Here is a 23,904-nt window from a genome sequence, read left to right as displayed (position 1 = left end):
CTGCATGCGCTTGTTATGAGGAGAAAATTGACAATGAAAATAAATTGTACTAAGGGAGAGGAGCGTCGTTGTCCACCCGCCATGCCAGCGTGCGTGTCGGTATAGATGCTAGGCCTACTAAGCGACTCAACGCAGACAGTCGGCAAAGTTGAACCGGGCTCAACTTTGCAGATCTGCCTGGAGCTGGTTTGCGTATGTCTGGGTTATTGGCGACACTTCCGTTTGACATGTTTCCATTTGTCTGCGTTACATTTTGCGTCTTGATTGCGTTGCTCTCTGAGTTTCTTACGTCGATATGGAAACTAAGCTTTACAGGCAGTCACTTTTACCATCATGACGATATCAGCAGGTTCCAAAATCACTATACCGTAGCGCTGTGCACAAAGTCATGAAACGTTATTGCAAGGGGAAAGAAATCCCTGGGAGCACTCTACCTATAGCATATAAATCACTACTGCGAAGATCGCTCTAAGTGTAGAGAATAACAATATTGATAATAATAACTTATTCATTTATAAAGCGCCAATTTTATATAGATATATTAAAATGCACTGTACAATGAAGACATTAAGTGTGGAACAATGAACACATTTAAACATGGTTGAGCCGATGGCATACAAGGGCGGCTCGGACAGCTGCAAAACGACCCACATTCACCAAGTTGACATCAGTAAAGGGGAGACAGTAAGAAGCAATTACAGTTTTAGAGGTGGGAAGAGAACCCCAAAGGAATATTCTGGGTAAACCCACGGAGTCAGGTAGGGACTAAAAAACCGATCCACATGTGGACAGGGCTGGGAATCGAACCCGGGACCACAGAGGTGGAAGGCGAGGAAAGAACTACCTTGCCAACCTGACTCCACTGAAATGTGCAGAAAGTCATGTAACCTTTTGCAAGAGAGATGAAATCACTAAGTACACTAAGTCAAAAAAGCCATAGGGAGATGAAATCACAAGCAATACCCCACAGAACCTCATAAAACAAATCATTATACAATCGCTACACGCCCCCCCTAAAAAAATCATTCATTAGAACTGTGCACAAAGTCATTAAGGCCCTTATTGCGTTGAACTATGTATACGAATCACGACACAGTTGCTTTACAGGTCAAAAGTCACTGTTCCCTAGAAAGCGCGAGAAAGCACAAAAAAACTTCTATTTAAGGAAGAGCTCCAAATTGACAGAGCAGCGCTAACTTCACACTTAGGAACCAAAACATGGCTGTTCATTTATGTGTGCAGTACAGCATGTAGCTGTCCATTGTGCGTATTGCCAATGTGCATTGACGCATAATCCACCAATTTTGGTTCCAACAATGGAGACACCATGTCACAACTCTGTCCAAACAGTTCTGCATAGCTCAACATCCAAACCTATTATCACTGTTGTGACTATAGCCACGCCAACATTTCCCATTCCTAATTTTGATTCATGACAGGACGGTAATTACTATAGGTTATTTTACCCAAAGAAATTACAAGTCACGTAGTAAATACCTAAACAGTTAAGTCACATGAATTACACAGACTCACAAATGACTATTCTTAGACTACCTTGATGATTTCTGTTATTGTTATTGAGGTTCCAGTCTTCATAGGAAAGTTGAGCTGTGGATCATCGACTCAGTGTAGAAAGTTTACGCACATTTCCTCTTGCAGTCGTGGCGATCGCTTAAAGGGGTCCCAAATCACAAATCCATACAACTGTGCACAAAGTCACCTAGTTTAATTGCAAGGGATATGGGATGTCTACAAGCTGTACTCCATCAGTCTATTCGACGTATCGCGGACACAGAAGTAACACACTACCCGGTTTGGGAAAAAACGTTGTTTACTCCAAACTGTGCCCATTTCCAGTACTGCCCTGCTATTGTGTCCGCAACGCTTCAAAAAAAGCTAATAGAACTGTTTACAAAGAGATAACTACTGTAACCATTGCTAAACACTATTTCAAGGGAAATGAAATCTACATAAGACATGAAAAGATGAACTCCACAAAACTGTGTACAAAAAATCGCTGAATGTGGACATCGCTATTAAGGTCGATAATCACCGCTCCACAGTAAAGTCTATTTCGCTACGAACATTTAACAAAAGAAACATGGTGCACTTACAACGAGCGTCCATTGTTATTGCACCACACCTCTTTTGTCAGATGTTCATTGTGTTTGCAACACTATAATCTCTATCTCTCTCACAGATAGGACTGTGTTAAAAAAATCGCTTTGCAATCATTACACATCTTGGTCAAAATGCACGTCTCAATCCGTGGTACTGTAAACGCCAAAAAGGCACTTTCTAGGCAGATAAAATCGCTAGAACCACTGCTCCTGAGAAACCACCTGACCGACAGATTTCAGTCATTACAATCGGTACACAGGCCAAAATTGAGTAAACCCTTTAGAATTGTATACACAAAGTCAAAAAGCCACTACGCCGTGGAGACAAAAGTGACTACACGAAATACTCCCTCAAAATACGAGTTGTCGCCGATTCCACAAGCTGAATACAAAATGGTTCTCTGTTACCTAGCAAAGAATGGCTGTCCTATCAAAATATGTACACATAACTTTACCTGCTAATGATATCAGTATCGTCGATGAAAGAAAGTGCATAAAGTAAGCTCAGGGTTTGCAGAGGAAGTTTACTTTGAGGTATGACCAAGATTTTGTAGGACCCGCTTCATCTTCGTCTGCACCAAACCACCGATTTCCCTGGTGCCCGTAGCTCGTTTCGATATGATTTGGAGCTCATTTTACAAAGGCCAAAGACGCCGTGCTACTGCCTTGCCGAACTTAATTAAAATGAATTGCTCGCCATGCAAAATTCAATTTGCCGAGCCGAAACGCGCTAAATGCCGTGCTATTGCCGTGCCGAACTTAAAAAAATGGAATTATTTTGAGTTCGGCAAGGCAGTAGCACGGCGTATAGTCCAGACCTAAGGCAAGCGGAGATGGTGGCAGTGGCGTAACTAAGATTTTACTAGAGGGAGGAGTCACCAGCAACTTACGGGGGGTATCAGCTGTCAGTAGTGTGGTTCTTTGGGGCAGATTTCTGTTAGTCTTGTCATATGGCCTTGTTCAATATCTATTTATCTGTTTTTTCGGGGGGGGCATATGGAAGGCACTGGGATTTTTTTGGGGGGGGGGCACGTTCCCCCAGGACCCCATTGGCTACGCCATTGGCTGGCGGCGGCTAGGGAACTTAAGCCTGTTGCGTGGGACCATGCTCTTCAGGTCTAAAATAAAAATGCTGGAATACATTTTACATGTTCGTGTACCGAGGCAGTAATGGCAGGTGGACCAGGCCGGAATACATACAATACAATAGGCTAATATATTTCAACACACAAACTGGACACTGGTAACACAAAATCCGAGAGGTGAAAATGAGTTAAAGATTTCGTTTCCTTGAGACTGGCATATCGGGCTGGGCACTTGCATGCTTGCACTCAAATGTGTCAGAAGTAGTTGATGAAACAATTTCAGTTTGTTCAGAATTCGCCTTATCTACAAAATAGGTGAAATTAAATGAAATTGTCGACCTGCGACACGATTTAAACCACGCAAAGTCGGGGGATCTATACACAAACGATTTCACCTCACAAGTTCGTGCGTTGCACACTTTTTTTTTTCTCAAAAGGATCGTACACTGATTTCTAGTTGAACGAAAGACCAGTCAATCACCTGTAATTATTACTGACGTGCTAATTCATTATTTTCCCTGCTCAACTTGGACCTGATCTCAGTAACTACAGGACTCTACAAAACTCCTATAACTAACATTAAGTCACCGACTGGCGATAGTCGAATCCTCAATTAACTGCAGCATGCATCAGCTCTACTTAATCTACATACCACATTTTCCATCCACCAAAGCCATGAGATTTCCCCCGCCCCACCACCTCCTAACCACAAGGAGAAGAATCCCGAAATACATGTAGCGGAGGAGTTCCATGGTTAAGCGAGTGGCTACGCTTCATTCCTTTTACAATCGTCAGGATAGGAGGAATTGACCAGTTTTTGCCGACAGTTCATGGAGCTTGACAGTACAATCATAATGCCTGACAAGGCAAAGCAATCAATTTTCAAAGCAACCATTGCTTGACATGCATGGCAGCAGCGTGTGGCTGATACTGTTTTTTTTTCTTTGCCAAAAAGAGTAGTCGTCGCTACCCTGGTGAATGGGGTTGCCATCATGAAAATTGCCGACACACTGTCGATTTAGACTAAAGAGGTTACGCAGGCAACTATCCTCCCAGTCAGTATTTTCCTCAAAGAGATACACATGAGTAGATCTTTTGTGCATATTCCAAAAGCTCTGACCGGAAAGATAGCTGCCGTGCACTGCCTCTATTTTGACAGTTTTTGCTTGTCAATCTCGTTTCACAGATAGACAAAGCGGAATCTGCTAGACATGAGAAAAACTCTAGCTAAACTATTTTTGTGCTACAGGATAATGTCATACACTCTTGGGTTGTAATGTGAATATACAGAAAGGCCCGATAATTTCCTGGTAAAAGAGAAAAAATTGATAAACTGACATCATGATAAAAAACCAACAGTGTTCTCCTAGAGAATGCTTCAAATCTTAATTGCTTTAGACAACTTCTCCGGTCGTTTGAGCTTTTGTGTAACATTTTAATTTTTGTAATTGATAACCCAACATCGCGAGTAACCATTCTAGAATCCTCAGAATCCCACCAGTGGTTGATCTTTGCGACACTTGATAGCCTCTGACACACGAGTGCTATTTGACTGGTCCAATGTTGTTCCAGAACTGATGAAAAAAAATATACCCAGCAAGAAATGAGACCGAGGGGGTACCCCCAACATGTCCAATCCCTATACAAATTCCAGACTATTGTTACTTAACACATCCCCCAAGATGTCTGAAAGGAATTCCCCAGATTCCTGCGAGACAATGACCAACACAAAGCAGGGGGGGGTTCTCTCCGTCTCATACCTTGCTGCATACGTATAAAAAACACGTTGTCAGGTCTAAATAGTTAGTCCCTCTTTGGAGGCACCATGCTGGTAAAGTCAGTCTGCTAACAGTGATCAACCAATCAGCAGCTTGCTCCACCATTCTCATTGAAATGCTCAACCTCAGACGCACATGTATAGACTCTGATTGGCTTGCTAATTAAAATGTCACCAGCTGTATCGCCTGAGCACGTTACTGACCTTGCAGAGAATGTGGCTCCATTACAATGTAATGTTCAGGGCACCTATTAGTTTAGCTAAGGCAGAACTTTGTACTCGACAATCAGAATTTATAAAAGAGCCTACATCACGGAGTTAGGTGGGCCTAGTACATGAATAAACACAATTTTTTTTGCTTCTCGAAGTTTAAAGGCATTTTGGAATGTTCATTCCCATATGAGGAACGAATTTAAGAGATAGAGTAAACATGACTCCCAGCATGCACGGGCATTTTTAGAGCAATACACTGGCTGCGTGATTAAAAAACTTTGTGCATTCAACAGAGCCTTTGTCCAGAATGTATGGAATTCCATATCTGCCGTCGCCCGTCGTCCGTCGCCTTTAGCTTTTTGTTGTGTCCCAATTCTGCCAATTACCAGTTCCGAACATGCCATTTTCCGTCGCCCGTCGCGCGTCGCCCGTGGGTTGCATAGGATCTGCAAAAGCAGGGGTTTAACAAATGACAATGTGATGATTCCATTCACTTCTAAGGATCTTTTCCCAATAAGGCAAGTACAAATCCCACCTGCAAGACATATACTAGTCCCATAATTAATGCCAATAATGTTAGACTACCCCTGCCCCTTGACAAGAAAATGTTGCCTTTTTGAGAATTCAACCAAGTGTTTTTTGGGGGAAAACATTTTCAGCAAAAATGTTCAGGCCTTCTTAATCCAAAGTCCAATTCTATTTTGCATACTGTAAAAATGTGCCGACTTGTTTTCATCACATTCTACAATGCAATCTGCCAACCGATACAGATATTCCCTTTTGTCCTCAATTTCACCTTGAAATCCAGAAATACTGCACAGTGCTGTGGATAACAAACTTTTTATTAAATGTATTGTTAGGGGGCTATTACCACTTGGTTTAAGTTTTAAAAAAATATGACATGTTGGTTTTTGTGGGTGTTTATGCCATGGTACGACCAATGAGAGCAGGATGTCCAGCACACCAGCATTATTTATGGGGCTAACAAGTAATGTTACTGTTTAATAGACGTCTGTGAGCCTACCTGCAACTCAAGTCATGTTTAATTTTGAGTATACAGCAGATTTCATCATAGGTATACCCGCCCTCAAAATAACGTTGAATCAGTCCGTCTCGTATGAAAAATATTAAGGAATCAAACATTGTAAATAATTTATTATTTACATTTAATTTATCATTTACATTTAGTTCTGTGGGATATGGTGCAGGGACAGACAGAAATATTACATAGGCTATAGGCCTAACGCTGTTAACCAGTAAAGTTACGTCTAGAGTAGGCCTAACTAAATTATCAATAAAAACAATCTACCCTAACAAAAGTCTATTTTGTTTATTCATGTAACCCAAAAAAATGTACTATTTCGTATACATGTCACTTTACCGATGTCAGTCTTTAAAAATGAAAGGATATTTTTTCTTCTTTCAAGTGGAGTTCAGTGCAACTGCAAAAACGAATACATCTTCTAGTGATATTGCTAAAATGAGAGTCAGGCATGGTGGATCAATCGAACAAGTACATGTGCATGTGAAACGATCAAGGGTTAGAGTTAAAAATACCACTGCGCAAGCGTGACAAAAAAAAACACGGACGACGGGCGACGCACGACGGGCGACGGACGATCCGCGACAAACGATGGGCGACGCACGACTGGCAACGGGCGACGGAAAATGGCATGTTTGGAACTGGTAAATGGCAGAATTGGGACACAACAAAAAGCAAAAGGCGACGGACGACGGGCAACGGCAGTTATGGGATTCCATAAGAATGTGAAGGTTGACATGTACAAGGGCAATAGCTTTGTTTGGCAAATAGATTTGGTTCTCAAAAAAGGAGAAATGTTCTCGTCTTCTGAACCACAATTGGTACAAACCATCGCACAGCTAAAGTATCCTAAATGTGCCAAAGTGACTCCCTGTTTCCCGAGCTATGCTATAGTACAATAAACCATGGAATGGCATGCGTTCTTCCCAACTCTTCACTTTGCGCCCACGTGCCCTATTCCACTTAGGGCGTTTCAAAGATGTCTAGCCTGAGCTTCTTGGACTAATTCCACGAGGGAAGCTTTCAGTGATTAGCTGTTCTTCAGTGGAATTGAAAACTTCTCAGCACATACAATAGTTCCCATGCCAACAGCAGTTGAAGTGACTGAATTTTCACAGATGGTTAAATAAAGGACATTTCTAAGGGCAATTTCAGTGGAAGTTAATCTTTGTCAATGAGCTGAAAACACCACGAAAAATGTTGGCTCATTGGCTGCTTGTTGTATAGAAATCATTTAAGAAACAGCTGTGACTGTCTATAGTACATTACTGGCACCTTTGCCGCCAGTAAATTCCCAGAAATGTATAGTACAATTGTGGAGAGAAAAACAAGTTTCCAGAATATGTAGAAAAAACGAACAACAAAGAACAATTACACAATGGATTGTTTCAGTGTAATCATTTCCCTGATACGGTGCCATTTGAAAAAGGTAATTTGAATCTTTGCCCCTCAATTAATCGAATTCAACTTTGTGTCTACATGTTTTATGTTAGTATAAACCAGTATAATTGCTCAGATTGGTCTGTCCCACGTAATTATTTCTAGCCAAGATCATGTCAGCCACAATTAGTGAACATCATGCAGGTAAATTATAAGCCTTGACTTGTCTTTTGATGGGTCAATATTAAATAGGAAGAAACCCACTTGCGATGCCGATAATGGAACTAGATGTCAATCTTTGGAGGCAAAGAGGCAGGCAGTAAAAGAGAATTGAGAATTGATTTTTTGAGAAGAAACATTTTTCTTTCTCCGTAAGTAACGAAAATTGTTCAAAGGAGCAGCATTTAAGCGCCAAAGCAGTTAACGTGTTGACTGAAGATTCAACCGATTGCTTTGCAGGCAATGGGTGGTTGTAACGAGTTTTCTTCGTTTGAAAGAAAGAATAAAAATGACTTTTTGAAAAATGGCATGGGAGAATCATGTGCGACGGAAATACATACAGGCCCGCGGCGCGCACATCACGTCCTATGCGGTTCGGCTTGAAGACTGTGTCTCCGCGAAGCATGCACCACATTTCGAAGAAGAAAACAATCTTTCCATTTCGACTCTCGGTTTCCAACCCAAAGTCCTGGCCTTACCTTATCTCGAGGAGCTTGCAGGATGCGAAGTACGCTTTCTCAGACCAGTCAGGAACTGGACACACTGTGTGGATGAAAATTACACCACGAGAGGGACAGAGGACGACTTCTCGCCTCCTCTGAGCGATGTTATAAAACGCTCCGTCGCCGACTGCAGACCACTAAGCCAATTCACCGCTGGGAAGACACCCAACTGTTTGCACGTCCGTGGGGCAAATTTACCAACAGTACCCTCCGGCTCCAGCACTACGTCAGCAAAATCCCGCTGCTCTTGGTTTCTGTTATCCCAACTCTTTTTTCTTTTTTTTTTGTACACCGGGCCCAAATCAACATTAGCTCTTAGTTAGTGTGCACTGGGGGTTCATTAGCTTTTATACGCTGATCTCTTCCTCTCCCGTTCGGCGCTTCTTTTTTTTTTTTTAATTAGCGCTAGCATATTGACATTGATCCATAGCTGTACATTTGTCATGCGCAGCAGTTCTGCCAACAATTTATCATTCCGTCGGCATGCAAGTTTACCGGAGCGAGTCACTAACTATCGTCTTCTCTGCAATCCAACCCCCTACCCAAAGGCTCCGCCCATGCACGTAACTCTGTGACGCCCCTCCCACTTGATCGGGAACTGCATTTCGTTACTCGGGAACGCGGAGCTTAGGCGCTTAATAGGATGGGTAAATGTCAGGCCGCCAAATGCCTCGATTACCCTAAATTGAAAATCATTTTTAATGGTTCGTACGGTAGGAGTGTTAATGGAGTGGGTTTGCGACAGAAAAGGTCTTACTCACAGGGAGTGATGAGTTATTCTGATTAAAAAAAAATTCACTCGGCATTTTGGTTAATATTCTCCAAACTATTTTTCGGAAGTACCTATTAGTAGAAACATGTTGATATAATACGGGCGATTCACAATAGTGCGCCTCCAGGAGATTGCAACGCTTTAACTAATCAGTGTGCGCGAAATCTGTCAACCCAATGCGCGTTTGGAAAGGGTCGACAGATTTCGTGCACTGTGACTAGTCAACGCATAGCAAACTCTTGGAGGCACACTTTTGTGATTCGACCATATTATCGATGGACTCCATGAATCTTTCCTAGATTCATTTTAATCTCAGAGCTCCTTTTCAGGCGAGGAGGATTTTTTGTTTACTTTCCTTACTAAAGTCTACCATTTAAACGGTAGAAAAAGGTTAAAAGGTAAAAATCAGCACCCTTTGACGTTTAAAGGACCATGTTTAAAGTTATTTTTTCGGTCGCATCTGCCTTCTTTTCATATCCATTTTGATTGAGTCTGTTTCCCTGATGACAGGGGCTCAGGATTCCAATTTGCATGGAAAAATACAGGCAAATCCATCACGGCAGTATATCGACGATGATTTGCCATGTGTACGTTTCCGCAACAAAAGCTTGTGCTGGAAATCTCAACGGCGACCTTCGAAAAAGATAGTTGGTAGCAGTCAATTCACCATGAATACTGGTGTTATCAGTAACATGCAGGGTCTACACAGGAGTATTGTTTTTAATTCAGGACCCGTAACGTGGACTCAAATGGAGACGAAAGGAAGTAACCAAAAAGAAATACCTATTCATGTGTGACTGATAATAATGTCAATGTGTCTCATTTGAAGCAAGATATGGGACGGAGAACCCCCCCCCCCGCCTTTGAGTTGGTCATTGTTTAATCGGAATCTCAGAAATTCTTTACGGACTTTTTTTTGGGGGGGGTGTTAGGTAACAATAGCCTAGAGGGTGTATAGGGATTGGACAGGTAAGGGGGGCACCCCTGCGTCCCATGTCTTGCCTGGTATAATGTATCTCCCATTAAGCTCAAAATACAGCATGGTCGTTCCATTATGGGAATAATGAATACAATCTTGATACTTAGCACTCATGAAGAAACTGAGTCCTGTGCAACCGCATAATTTGCTACTCCGTTTGGCAAAAATGAGAAGATAATTCAAGGCTCAACTTTTACTTCATCGTGTGTATTTTAAGGATTTCTATGCATCAGTGAACGCCACAGGGACGTGCTCGTGACACTATTTGAATTTCAAGTGGAAAGCCAGGGATTGTGGTTGATGGAATCGAGGATATTCGAGTAGATAAAGATGAACCTGTTTATTCCATCTCAGTCAATCTCCTGCTGGCATGACCATCAAGCCTAAAGCTCTGCACGGCTTGTTTGCGATTAACACTGTTTCACCCTTTCCACCAAATGTCTAGTAAAGTCACAGAGTAATGGACGGTACCACTCATTTTGAAGAGTCTAGTTCAAACAAATCATCCAAAAATGGCATAAAACATTTCCTTATTTGACCCAGTGGCCCTTTTCTTTCATTCGATGCTCAACAGCAACACAGTTCAGGTTTGTAATGCCTGTTATAATTGTTAAGTTAAGCCTGTGGGTGGGAGCGTTTAATTTCCTGTTTGATTTGGTTTTGCTGTTGCCTTTTAAAACCTTCTCACTGCAACCTAAGACCACATTCAGCCCTTCCTCCCCATCTTGGTCGTGTAAATTGGATGAAAAACTTGAGATTTAAAGCCATTCTTTGCATGTCTGTCAAATAGCCCAAACCATAAACTGGGTTTGGTCTTCATTTTTGGTTATCACTTTCACACTACACATTGCAACGACACACATTTCACGAGTTACTACCACGTAGTGAGATGCTCCAAAATGCTGGCATCATACGTCGATCGAAAACTTGATATTTTGCCATTACGGTACTTCAAAGTGTATAACTCTTGACTGGAAATGCTCAGGCGCACTTAAACACGGTAAAATAATGAAAATAAATACCAAACACATGTTACGCAATTCCTATAGCTCAAGAGGTCGTCACGTGGCCGGTCTTAAACGAGTGATAGAGCATGGGCTGGTTCATCGTATTCTGCGCCACCATACGGCGTACGTCGCATATTTCCATATAAGGAGATTGAAGTACAGCTACTTACAGTACGCACGTCATAAAGGGGTGTTTTAAAAAAGGAAGTAAAAACTTTGAACAAAATCGTTTGACTTTTTTTAATGTTTAAACTTGTTTCAACTTTCTTACTCAAAATGCATTTAGGAATGGGAATAAATAGGCCTATGTGCTTGGCTTATCTTAATTAACGTTAAAAGCCGGCTCAGGAGAATCGACTCTCATAATTCAGCTCGGGCATTAGTTGCATCCATTCTCTTGGACTGACCTGAACTAAACGTTTTCATAACTGCCAAGCATGTATTTATCACCTGAATAATATCTGTAGGCGGTATCGGTGGAAGTAAATACCAGGTTTTAGGCTTCAACATTCCTGCACTTCTTTCATTTTTGATAAAAACAAATGTGGTTTTAAACTCTTAAGGAAAGTCCATACCGATGCCTGGAGTCCTTCAGTTAACGCCCCCTTTTAATGATAGCCTAGCAACACTAGCATTAGCAACACGTGTTGCCCCATCATCATGAATTGACTGAAATTTTCCCCCACGCGCACAAACCCCTCGAGCAATTTACAACAGGTTCGATGAATCAATGAGGGGAATCGAAAACAAAGATCCGAAAGCGCTGCCATAACTGTTAGCCGATATTCCGTATCTGTCTGAGGAGGCTTTAGCTAGTTGGACTGCGCAGGTGTTGCTGAAAGCTTCCCGTCTTATTCATCTGTGGTACTTGGTCTAGTTTCGAACTCTCCCTTAATTCCTTTCGGACGTTTCTTGCCCTACATTCCAGGAAGACAATGAGCAGGCTAGAGAGTACCTACGCCACTTGATACGTCGAATCTTTCTTCGTGTAACTCGAAAGCATACTCGGTATGGCGTCTTTTTTTAAGAGCCGAACTTGGTCAAGTTGACAGAGCTTGGTCTAGAGAACAATATCGGCGATTCAAGTTTCAATTCGTCTGTTGCAAGCGTCGTCCATGATATCGAAATTCCCATATGCCTGTAATATACAACTTTACTATGTGGAAACATTTCCATCTTAGGCCAACAGCATATGGGGTGTGCCGAATTTGGACTGCAACCAAACATACGTTTTCTATTATGGAGTTATAAACTCTGAAGACAGCAGATCCATAGTGGGCGGCGCTTTGGTGTCGAGATCAACTTGTGGGATGTGTCCAGAGTAGTGCATCAAACATGCAAACATGCGCAAGACACCAGATTGTGATCAGAGTTTATAGATATAATTTATGTGGAAAGCCACTAGTGCGGTCCTTATTATTGTCATCTCATGAATGGAACGTCCACTGCCTCCGTGCAGCTATTTTGATAAGAAGGCATAGTCCGTGTATGGTTTGCGAAAGCCCCTGTCCACCTCGAGAAGAAGCACTCCCTCATCGGTTGGAAAGCCATACATGATGGGAGCGTTCATTTTGTTGGTAGTGACGCAACCGTAGCGCGTGCATAGTTGTTCGTGAACCAGCGAAGTTCAGTTCCAACCAAAGGATCCTCCGTTGCCTAGAAAATTGCGGCCTGTCTTAGTCCACCCCGACGGTCATGTGCTTGATTAGTAACAAAAGGGGAAACGAACGTATGTTAATTGGCAGGTGTCCTCCTGTGATATTCAGTGCCTTACTCGTCCAATTCTTCCTTTACACTGAGAATTCGAAGGAGTTTATTATTGCATTAATGGGCCTGCCCGTCATTATTCAATCTGTGGCAACTGCTAATTGTAGTGGGAATATGATCCCTTTGTAGTCTGGGGTTTAAATTGCAGAAGAAGGGACACTATACCTCCTTGCACGAGGAATAAAATATATTATTGACGATCCAAACCCAACAAATCACTGTTTGTCTGTCAGAAATTCTGCGATCTCTCCTTAAATTAATACAAATGACGTCCCACACAGAACGAATGATCAGCCATTTAGAATTAATCGGCCTGGTATACGTGGTCCGTAGCGCTGTGCGCTAGCAGCGCGCATCTACAGCTGCAGCAAAGCCCCCTGAATTTCAACGGGGCTTGCGGTCCGCCACCCTCCGTGGGGAATTTACTGTCATTCGCTTGGCGGTCTGATATCCATTAGAGGACGCCCGGGGGGGGGAAATCGGGGAAGAATCAAGGCAAAGTTTATACCATTTTCAGGCAATGTATCCGCTTGGTAATGGGCACGGGACGCTGGAGGGAAATTTTCAATTACTTTGACAAAGGAACAAAAATGCTGAAGGCGAATCTCCTCCATAATGGCTGGGCCGGATGAAAAATCCACAGGCTTTTCCTAAATTGGAAACCAAGACACTTAGTTTTAATATCACACTTGGTGCAGGATCTCAAACAATCGCTGGAAACAAAAAAAAAAAGACAACCTAAATACTAAAACTCACGAATTGTCAATGAAATATTCATTTTATTCATCAGTCAGCATGTTATTTATGTTTTGCTTTGTTTATGTGAGTTTTCTGAGAAGGGCATAAAGAAGTGCACAACTTAGGTTTTCCACAAGTAGCTGAAAAACCCGTTGTGAGATGCTTAACACTTGTTACCCACTCGTCGCAAATATATAAAGAGGGCGCTATTTCTTTGCAAAGCAGGGTCTTTGGGTCGGAACTGAACTTCCCTGGTTGACAAACGACTAGGAAATGCACGCGTCACGGTCGCATCGCTACCAACAAATTTGAACACTCCCAACAAACGCAGCTATTTTCAACCGATGAGGGAGTGTTTCTTGTCGAGGCAGATAGCATTTACGTAACCATGCTACAAAGCATTGATGGGTGGACTGTATACCAACATACCAGAGGAGAATGCAAAGTGTATCCGGTATCTTTTCCCTCGGCGTCAGACGTGATAAAATTTTCCTCTCTAGCATTAATTACCAGGCTACGTGCGGATCATTTCCCAGGAAAATTAAATACATTGATGGCTGACTGAAAGTACCAAACCTGGCCGAAATAAGTACGACCCCGCTTTCCGATTCCTCCGAATGGAACCGAATGGCAACTTCAGGAAACCCCAAACTCAATATAGGATCTACGCTGCAAGTAAAAGAAAACTTTGACTTTGACTGGCAATCCGTATCTAATTGATCGCCTTTTTAAAAACCCACTTACACTAATTTATAGTCGATCACAACGGTACAAAGAGTCATATGTTACTACATCCCACAGACTAACAGAGAAATGTCAAAGCTTCAGCAAGAGTGAGCTAGGTGATCCCTGGCTTTGATTCAAGTTATTGCATTTAAAAAAGGTATTAAATGCAATTCATTTTAATGCAAAGGTTAAAGTTTCCTCTCCTACTGGAGCATCAAAAATTGATATTTTTATATATTGTGCGCATCATTCTGCATTGCCTGCTGATAGTCTCCCCTGTTAGAATCACACAAAATTAATGTTATTCGGTACATTCAGCTTTCCCGCACGTGACCGTCGTTGGAATTCAATGAACGCATGTTTGTCTGCGCCAACCATTAACATGCAAATAGGTTATGCGACATTTGAAAAATCACGTCCACTACAGGTTGCTCACATTCAAAGACTTGATACTCGTGAGATCATTGCTAAAGACCTATTCTGTTTTAGGTATTGTCCTCCTTTGATTTGAAAATCAACAATGAAGTGGATAACATATTTTATACAGGATCAACAGAGGTGGCAGCAAGTCATTTTTTGCAACTCCAAGTCAAGTCACAAGTCACAAAAATAGAGACTCGAGTCCGACTTAAGTCCAAGACATATGACTTGAGTGAGCAATTCTCAGGATAAGTCACAAACTACACCATCTAGTTTGAAGCCAATCAACATCATGAGAAGGTCGAACATAACCCAACCCAGGTCAGCATCACCCAATGAATCTACCTTAACTTGACCAAAGTCTGCCTAGTTTCATTCAGACAAACCCAGCTGAGCCCAACCCAGCCCAATCAAACTCCCTCCGACCTCAAGCTCAATCCAAATGTGCCCCAACGAGAACCCTATTTTTTTTCCTTCCGCAGCCAAGGCCCTAATCCACCACCCCAACTCCAAAGTCAAAACCTACCCTCCAATGCAAACCGACACCCAAAGCACAAACATGTACCACAAAATCCAAACCCTCATCAATCCGTCGTCAAGAGTTTAACTTAAATCCAGCGTTCTCTGACGGCACTGGACAAAATCCCACTGATCATACAGCGTAGGCCAACCCCTTCATCAAATAAAAACCACCCACGGAATTTCTCGAGCCAAACAAAGTATGTGGATAAAAAGCCATTTCTCCGTACCCAAGTTCGCCAAGACAACTTCATTGTTTAATTGATTGCCCCTTAATTCACCTCGACAGCCCGTGAACCCACTTGTCCTTTGAGCCCATACAGCGTTTCCCATCAATTAAACGTGTGTAGATTTCATTAACAACGTACTTTAGCCAAAGGTACATGCATCTTTTTTTTGTGAATGGTACTATTCTGTGGTTAACATCCTATGGAACGCCAAGTAGCGGCTCTGTCATAAAAATAGACTAAAATGACAATTACTTTCATTTGGTAGTTGGTAAACCTCAATTTAGTTGCAGCTGAACCATCATTTTTGTCATTTTATGACAATGATGCGAAAACACTCTATTAAAAACAAAACAAAACTAAACAAAACAAAACAAAACAAAACAAAACAAACAAACACCCCAATAACCCAACAAAAACACAACAACAACAACAAACAAACAGGCTTGTCTTGTCCGCTGGAAGACAGTCACCTCCGTTTATAAAGAAAGAAATTTTGTTTGTAAAAGGGGCGGGGCAATCTCTGTGCAGCGCCAAATTACAAATTCTCTTTGGCATGTGTACATATACATCACAAGAGAATTACTATGTTATAGTAAGTGTGAGAAGTTATGCAGTTGGTTGTTGTTGTGCAAAGTGTGGGTGGTGAAGCATGTAGAAGGGTGTGGCTACATAAGGCGTGGGAATGCTGCAGGTGGCATTCGCAGTCACCATGAAGAAGAGTTCGTTTTCTTTCTCATACTGCACAATCCAGTCGACGCACTGCTAACCTTACGTCGACGACGTCTTAACTTTGGGCACACACAGATTACGAGCGGGCGGAGCTTCCGAAGCCGCTTCAGACACGTCTGTCAAGGAAAAATGTTTAACGCAACAAGGAGGATGAAAATCTTTGACTTCCAAGGACATGTACATGAAAGACCTTGTTAGCAAAAAGCTTGCTGTTACCCGAGCAATGAATTTGTAAAAGTTTCACCCTGATTGCCAAAGATATGCAATGCCAGTTTATATGGGGTTCCGGTTGCTATTCGAGCATTTCCAGTAGCCTACGCCATTTGCAATTTGTGTATTTCGAATAACCATCATGACAATTAATGTTAAACATTACAAAAAATCGCTTACCTCTGAGTTTATCCTCGCTGTTGGTAAGTTAACAAACAAGATGCTTTACAAAGAGCGCGGGTTACTGTTACCACAGCAAGATTAATTAACAGATTTGAAATACAAATGCACATCCCTTTCGTTTGTATTTGAGATATTAATTTTCGGGGCTGAAATGAGAATTACAAATTGTCTTTCACATGTAGAGACCTTTCTACTAATAAATTGATAATTATGCACACATGCGCACAAATGGCCTTGGCGGCAAAACGTGTGAGTGGTTCAGCATTTTAGTTAACTCTTCAGTATAACACTGAGATTCCCTGTCAGAAAATGCACCTTGCTTCAACGCCATAGCTCCGCTCTCATGGTTGCCTGCTGAAACCACTATCGTAATCCATTTGCGCACGCCCGTGTGCACAAGAAACAAAATTTTACACTGAGAAACAACCAAATAAACTGAGGATAGCAATCCATTACTGAGCATCATCCTTTTAATCTTGACAAATGGTGGCACTTTTCAATAATGGATGCCTTACTCCCCCCCTTCCCATCTCTTCCTCGGGAGCTTATACATATTTCATTTTCTTCTTTACACGTCAGTTTTGATGAATTGATCTGGCGGCCCGACATTAAGGCGCACCGCGTTCGCACGAGATAGTCTGCCCGGAACATTCAAGGTCGGGGTCGACCGAGCAGAAGATGACGAATTTTGCTGTGGTTCGGGAACTGAAGTATGTCATATCAGGTATTACGGGAAGGCTGTTGGGCGGTGAGCAATGATAGAATAATTACACTTCGCGTGATTGTCCCACGCTTTTCCCACAGACCAGATTCAATCCATGGGCGTCCATTAAAAGACGGAATCTCTCATTCTCCTCCAAGCTGTTGCAAAAAAAGAAAAACACCCCTCCTTTTTTATGAGAACTCGCACGCAACAAACTAAGGATGCCTTTCTACACTGAAAAAGCGAGAATTACTGGAAACATCTCCAGACTGAATACGCCTTGGACAGCGCAGAGCATAGTAATAACGGCGAGAGCTGCAAAGTGACGAAGGCGGCTATCCAAGATTACCAAATTTAAAAGTTGGGAAAACGAGCGAACTCCCTTGGCGGATAAACGTCATTCCGAAATGTTTTGCACCGGTAAAGTTCAATTCATTGCAACTGTCCAGTGTTCTTTTCCCCTGCTATCAATGTTCATATTTAATTGCTGAAAGGCGAACTTTCTCAGCGAGTCAGTTTACTGATGTTCCGCGTTCCCTACATAGAATGATCTCATATAATGTTTATCCCATTTTACATAGAAGTGACTGATTTGGGGAACTTCGGGACTTGAAACATAGGTGCCGGGAAACATTGGGTGGATCGCATTTTCACCTACTTGTGCAAGCATACCCCCCTTCCAGGTTTTACCCTCACCCCCCCACGCAAACACACTTCGTACACATTGGATCCGCCTTGGATCATGATTTTTCCAAACATTAATCTCTCATCCCTCTTACAATCTCACATGCAGTCATTTCCATGGAAAAAAAAAACACTCCCCGGAAAAAGAATCTGACATTTGGCCGTTAGCTATTTGGCTAAGCATGGCTTGTATCCTAAGTTATCCTACGTTCATATTTCTGTCTGTGGATATTATATCATTTCGCCTTCGAACAAGATTCTGTTAGGATCGAAACGCTGACATTCCTTCTTTTGTAACATAACATCTTCAGGGTCCATTCAAAGAGCTAAAGCCGATGGTATATGAAGTAATTATATGGAATCTCCCCTCTGACATCAAATACTGTAGATGTCAGATTTAATTGTTAATGGGGTCCACTGATTCGGATTTAATCAGTTTCGGAAGAGATGTTCGGCCGCCAGTCTTGAGAATTATAAGCTACAGTGATCGCGCGCACACAGAAATAAATCACCGACACGTCTTCAGGGGCAGTTTTTTTTACCCGCGACAAATTTGACACCTGTGGATTCGTGACGTCCGCAATGGCCAAAGTAGAGTCTGTTGGTGGGTATTTGAGTGGATAAAATAATGTCTGACTGGACTAGCCTCTACTGTTTCTTGTTAGTGGGGATCATATTAACCCCATTAGAGGTGCCTTGTCAGGTCTGCATTTGAATTTTCATGTATCTCTACCGAAAAAGATATGATGCTATGAAACAGAAGGAGACTCCAGTCTTTTGATGCATTGTTAGAGAGCCTGAGATACCTCAGAGGGTTGGGGTAAATTAGGAAATTTATGATAAAGTTTTCGATGTTTCCAACAGGATATTCGATTCTGATGAAATATTTCCAAGAACTCAGGCGACTGTCAACCGTTTCAATTTCAACTTGTGAAAAATACCTTTCTGCTTTCCTCGAGAAAGCAGACTTGAAAACAAATTGTGGCTTAATTCACTGTGTCGCCTAACTAGGAATGACAGGCCTATTTACTGATTACGTCAAGCTATATTTAATCTAACGGACTCACCAGTACAGTCGCGTCCAGATTGGAAGGTTTTGTGGCAAATGGTTATTTAGTTTCATGGATTTGAAGGGCGAAAAAGGGATGGGGATTTTGACTGCCACATCAGCCCTGGAAAAGTTAATGAATGGTTTCATGGCTAGGTCATGATCATAGTATTAGTGAAAAGAGACTCAAAAACTACTAACATCGAAGGTGAGATTTCATATTGCAAAGTGATATCACAAAGCTCATCTCCACGGTGCGTATAGAAAGCACATTTATGTGGAATTGTCACACGCTTGTAGCATTAACGTCGAAACATGGGATTTCAGAAGCGATTCAAAGCCTAGAGGAGACATGAATGTTGTAGTAGAATATGGAGATAAGGAATGATCCATCCTATTCAATCATTGAAGCACCGCCTCAGAGATGAAAAGAATATGGAGTGCCACTTGAAGAAAGTGAGAAAATTATTAATACGTTCTGGCTTATCTCAAACATACTATACGCACAAAAGAGATGCATGGATATCGAAGGTTAACAAAGTAAGAGCTGATGGAAATGAGACGTCTCTTTAAGGCGTCTAAAATGTTTCAGTCCTGAAATGAATGATTTTAGAGGGCGCATTCTGTTAAAGATGCAATCGTGGTAAATTGTGACCGCCAGACCCCGAAACCCTACATTACCTTTGGAAAAATACGATATATATAGTATCGACAACTATATACACACTCTACTGCCGTAGAAAATGATGTCTTGATATTTTTTTTTTCAATATCGTAACGGGCGTCCACTTACTACCAGTGACGTCTACCCAATGCAATAGAATCACTGTTACGGATACCAACACAAAGTCTGTACTAAGTCTGGTACATGTGGGTAGATAACCACAGGATTTGCGTAAAAACATGTCTTGTTAGACACCCTCCTTAAAAATCTCTCAGGTCACCTGTAGAAGCCACACATATTGGCCGTGCCAACAGGAAAATAGGTGGAGGCCCAAGCTTTAACAATGAGCAGAAATGCAAGTATTCACATTATAATTTTCCGCCAAATTCACAATTGTTCTGCCCAAATAGTTAAGTTATACGTACTCGTTCCAATCAGTTGATAAATACTTCATCATCGGGTGAATCCCAGTCTTTATTTACATGTCACAGTAACCAGAAACAGTGTCACTGTTAGGCGCCAAAATAACCAGAAATACGGCAATTCCGTATTTGAGGTATGCCTTTTCCTAGAGATACAGGTTTTAGAAAGATGTGACATGTATGTATCAAAATCGAAACTCTCTAATTTGCAGTCCTTGGAATTAAGGACTTTCATTGAAATAAAAGTCCAGCCGACGGCAGTATTGCACTTGAGTACATCATGAGGATTCAAGAATCCCCACAAGATTATCATGAGTCCGTCTCATTCAGTCTCAACTAAAAATCACATGTATACATTTCTAATAGAATACAACAGAAAACCATGGAGCTCATGCCCTATTACTTGCGACTGGATGCGCAGCATTGAAGTGATCTTAAATTGAATTTAGATGGACTTGTAGCAGATCTGACTGTAATGGATGTGACTCATGCGATCAACCAGATTCTTGAAACAACTTACATCTCCAACTTACCACAAATTTGGTAGGGGTGTGCACTGACAAGAAAGAGACCTCCGATCTGTCCTCGGGAATTTTGTCGGCACACCAACCTGTCAGCCTAAAAATGCTGAACCCCCAATGCTCGGGTAGTTGAGCGTCGCTCTTTCGTTGCCAGTCAACCCTGCACGGCCCGGACATAGGCGAGGAGACGCGGCAGTCCACTTTGATTTCCCCGACTCATGTGGGCCTAATCACTATAATTCGCGGGCTTTTACGCTATTAACTCCTCCACACCGGTGTGCTGCACGCCACGGCAGCCACCACATCGTATCGCGTGTTCTGAATGGCAAACTTCTCGACTCCCCGTGTCACCGCCTCAAACAACTTTGCGTTGTTGCAAGGTTTTCGTTTTTTATTTTCTCTCCTCGCAGGAGCAATTTGCTCCAGTGACAAAAGTGCACTATTTTTCTTTCAACTGATTTCTTCCGGCGTTTAATCGCACTGGGAAGTGCGACGTCTACATTCCTGAATGTAACACTGGTGCACGACAGACAACTCTTCTACCTCCAGTGCACGTAGGGATATCGTTTTTTCCTTTTCAATTTGTCCTTTTCGAGCGCAAATGTAATATTGCATGATACAGTTTCAATTGTGGTTGTTTTGCATACTTGACTGCGAGGGATCACACCACGGGGTCTATTTCAACAAGAAATTTGCCAAACTTGCTTAAAGTTTTATTTCCATGGTCCTTTTTATGTGACGGTTTCCCCTTCCCGGTCAATTGATGGAAAGCTCAGACATTGAAACTGTTATGAAGTAAAGATTTGGCAAGATTGAAAGGGAAAATATTTCACAATAACTATGTCATTAATAGTACTCTTTGACAATGACAGTTTCAATGATATATTGATGTAAATATGCCTTTCTTTGAAATTACATAAACTAACTAACATAACTACCTGCCAAAATGATATTTTTATTTGCAGCGTAATCTCTCCCATATCTCGTCGTTTCATCAATGTGGCCTAAGATTCGCTTTAATGCCCTTATGTCTATTTCATGTCCATGATGGCTACAAAAGATAACAATAAAGTTATTATGCGTACGTACTGTTTTGTCCGAATAGAATTAGTTCTGTTTGCCAGCGTTAACGTTTTTACCACGTCAATGTATTGGCTGGGGGTCTGCAAAGCTGCTTGAGACTTGAATTGCGTTCGCCAGTCTAAAAAAATGTATTTGATCGACATGAGTAGGTTCTAATACTGTTTCGTATTGGTTTAAGAAAGCTGATATGAACCGGGACAAATACCATGTGGTATCCTTGCTATGTTTGTCTGTTCTCTATGTAATTTTTATAGCTGGAAAACTGCATGTTGGAGTGTCACTCTGGTCCCAGCTGCAGCTGAAAAGTGCTGTTAATAAAATGGTAATTTGGATACTCCTTTTCGATTTTTCAAACTTTCAGTTCATGCACCTAACAATATCGAGCTCTGAGCTCTCAGTCATTCAGTAAGTGTGTTGTAATGAAAAAAGTCCATGAAATGAGCAGGAATATTAACCCGTCTTATCAAAAGGAAAAAGGAAATGGCATTTTTAACAAGCAGTGTCAAATTCTCAGGGGAAATCATTTACGAGAGTGAATCAGAAGTCTAGGAATAAAGAAAAAATGCCTTTAATCGATACTGCCAAAATATCTTTACAGTAACGAATGGCCTCAACCGCAACTGATCTCGCGCGGAAAACAACGTATTAAATGAAGGCTGGAATCGATCATCTCGATAATGATCATTTAAACAACCTCTCGAAACCGATAATTGCACAGAGGTTGGCTGAAACTCTAGTCAGGGGCCCAAGTTATCCTCTCCTTTACTGAGTAAACGACAGCGCGGCGCGAGGGGGATACCAGACTTTACCCTGTGGCGCTGCCAGGAGGTCCATTCAATCTTATGACAACGGTCTATTATGACAGAATCAATATTATTGTGTCCATTCACAGTGCCTCACAAAATATCATATTCTGCCTGTCGCACTGAGGGCATCAGACTTCGTGCTTCCGTGCCCAAACCAAACGGCAACGGAAAATAAGCAGACGAGAGTAGGGGTCCAAAAAACGCGGAAAGCATTATACGCGCCACAGCCTCGCTCAATACTCGTTCACAGCGGTAAATATTACATGCAAAAAGAATTGATGCGTGTCACTTTGCTGTCCAGCTTGTAATCATCTGGCGCGCTTGGATGAATCTACAGCCGTCCAAGGTAGTGAATGATATCCCAGCCTCGTGGCAGATCAAACGAGCCCTCCAAATGAATAATGAAATTGAGTGGAAAAAGATAATGTTAAGTCTAATATTGAAAACAAACACTGACATTCAAACAGTCGTTTCCGTTTTCCTCATAAAAGTAGTATTGAAATATCTATTAATAATGAAATACCTTGATTTAATGTTTAAGCTAGAAGACTCAATGATTGAATGTTGCCCACAACAACGACAGCAATGATGTAGCAATAGGTAATAAATGACTTGCAATGTTAGTGATCATCTTTGGCTAATTTTTGTTCACTTTTGAAAGCTGAATCAACGTATTTTTATGTCCTTCGATCGTCAAATAAAATTTCATCCTGTCAAATGAGATTACATACAATTCATATTTATATATCTGATGTTAGTATTTTTAAGTGTCCAAACAGGTCTATTGTTTTTTGTCCTTTTACTCCTAGTGGGACCCCATTTGAGATCACGTCTAATAACATGACTGAATGTATCACTGTATACAAAAAAGAGTACTTGTAAATAAATAAACAAATAAATATATGTTCAGCTAACACTAATTTGGCTGTCATGCTAGAAATTAGCTGCCCAGCGAAATGGCGTAGCTGAGCCACCGCACTGTTTGCATTGCAAGTTGTGCGCCAGGCACGACACTGACGCGTGGATATACTGTTTCACGAAAATGTTCATACATTCGTTGTCAGTGTAGCAAAATATTAATCATAACACCAAACAAGCCGTGTTCTCTTAGGTTTCAGTAGAGGTTAATTCGGTCGTATAGACAGACAGTTTTTCTACTTTCAGTTTGCTTAACTTTCTGTTAGTGTTTCAATGCTTAGCGAAGTTATTGTCTGCATTAAAGACGATGCTCCTTTTTATCGGGATTAAACAGTGTTAGGAAAAACACTGCATAGAAATAGGTGCATAAACACAAGAGGAGTTGGACGACATATCCCAACCTCTATATCCAGTGGTGATGGGACATTGAAGTGAC

At 41.6% G+C, this 23,904-nt stretch overlaps 1 protein-coding gene across 4 annotated transcripts in view; it reads right to left on the bottom strand.

Moving 5' to 3' along the window:
* Positions 1–21,139, bottom strand: part of LOC110973503 (major facilitator superfamily domain-containing protein 6-like) — a 32,918-nt gene extending 11,779 nt beyond the window's left edge. For 2 of the 4 annotated variants that reach the window (XM_022224373.2, XM_022224372.2), the window contains exon 1: positions 8,316–8,679. Coding sequence is in view for 1 of the 4 variants with exons in the window: in XM_022224371.2 (XP_022080063.2) it covers positions 20,674–20,838 (165 nt within the window). In the remaining 3 variants the exon portion in view is untranslated. Of the gene's footprint in view, positions 1–8,315; positions 8,680–20,673 lie in introns of those variants that run through there. The other 2 variants (XM_022224371.2, XM_022224374.2) reach the window with 2 other exon arrangements.
* Positions 21,140–23,904: the final 2,765 nt, after the last annotated feature.

Source organism: Acanthaster planci, linkage group LG17 (assembly GCF_054643075.1).
Source record: "Acanthaster planci isolate LZ-2023a linkage group LG17, COTS_SCS, whole genome shotgun sequence".
NCBI lineage: Eukaryota > Metazoa > Echinodermata > Asteroidea > Valvatida > Acanthasteridae > Acanthaster > Acanthaster planci.
The sequence above is the reverse complement of the archived record's forward strand: the minus strand, read 5'-3'. Positions and strand labels throughout refer to the sequence as shown.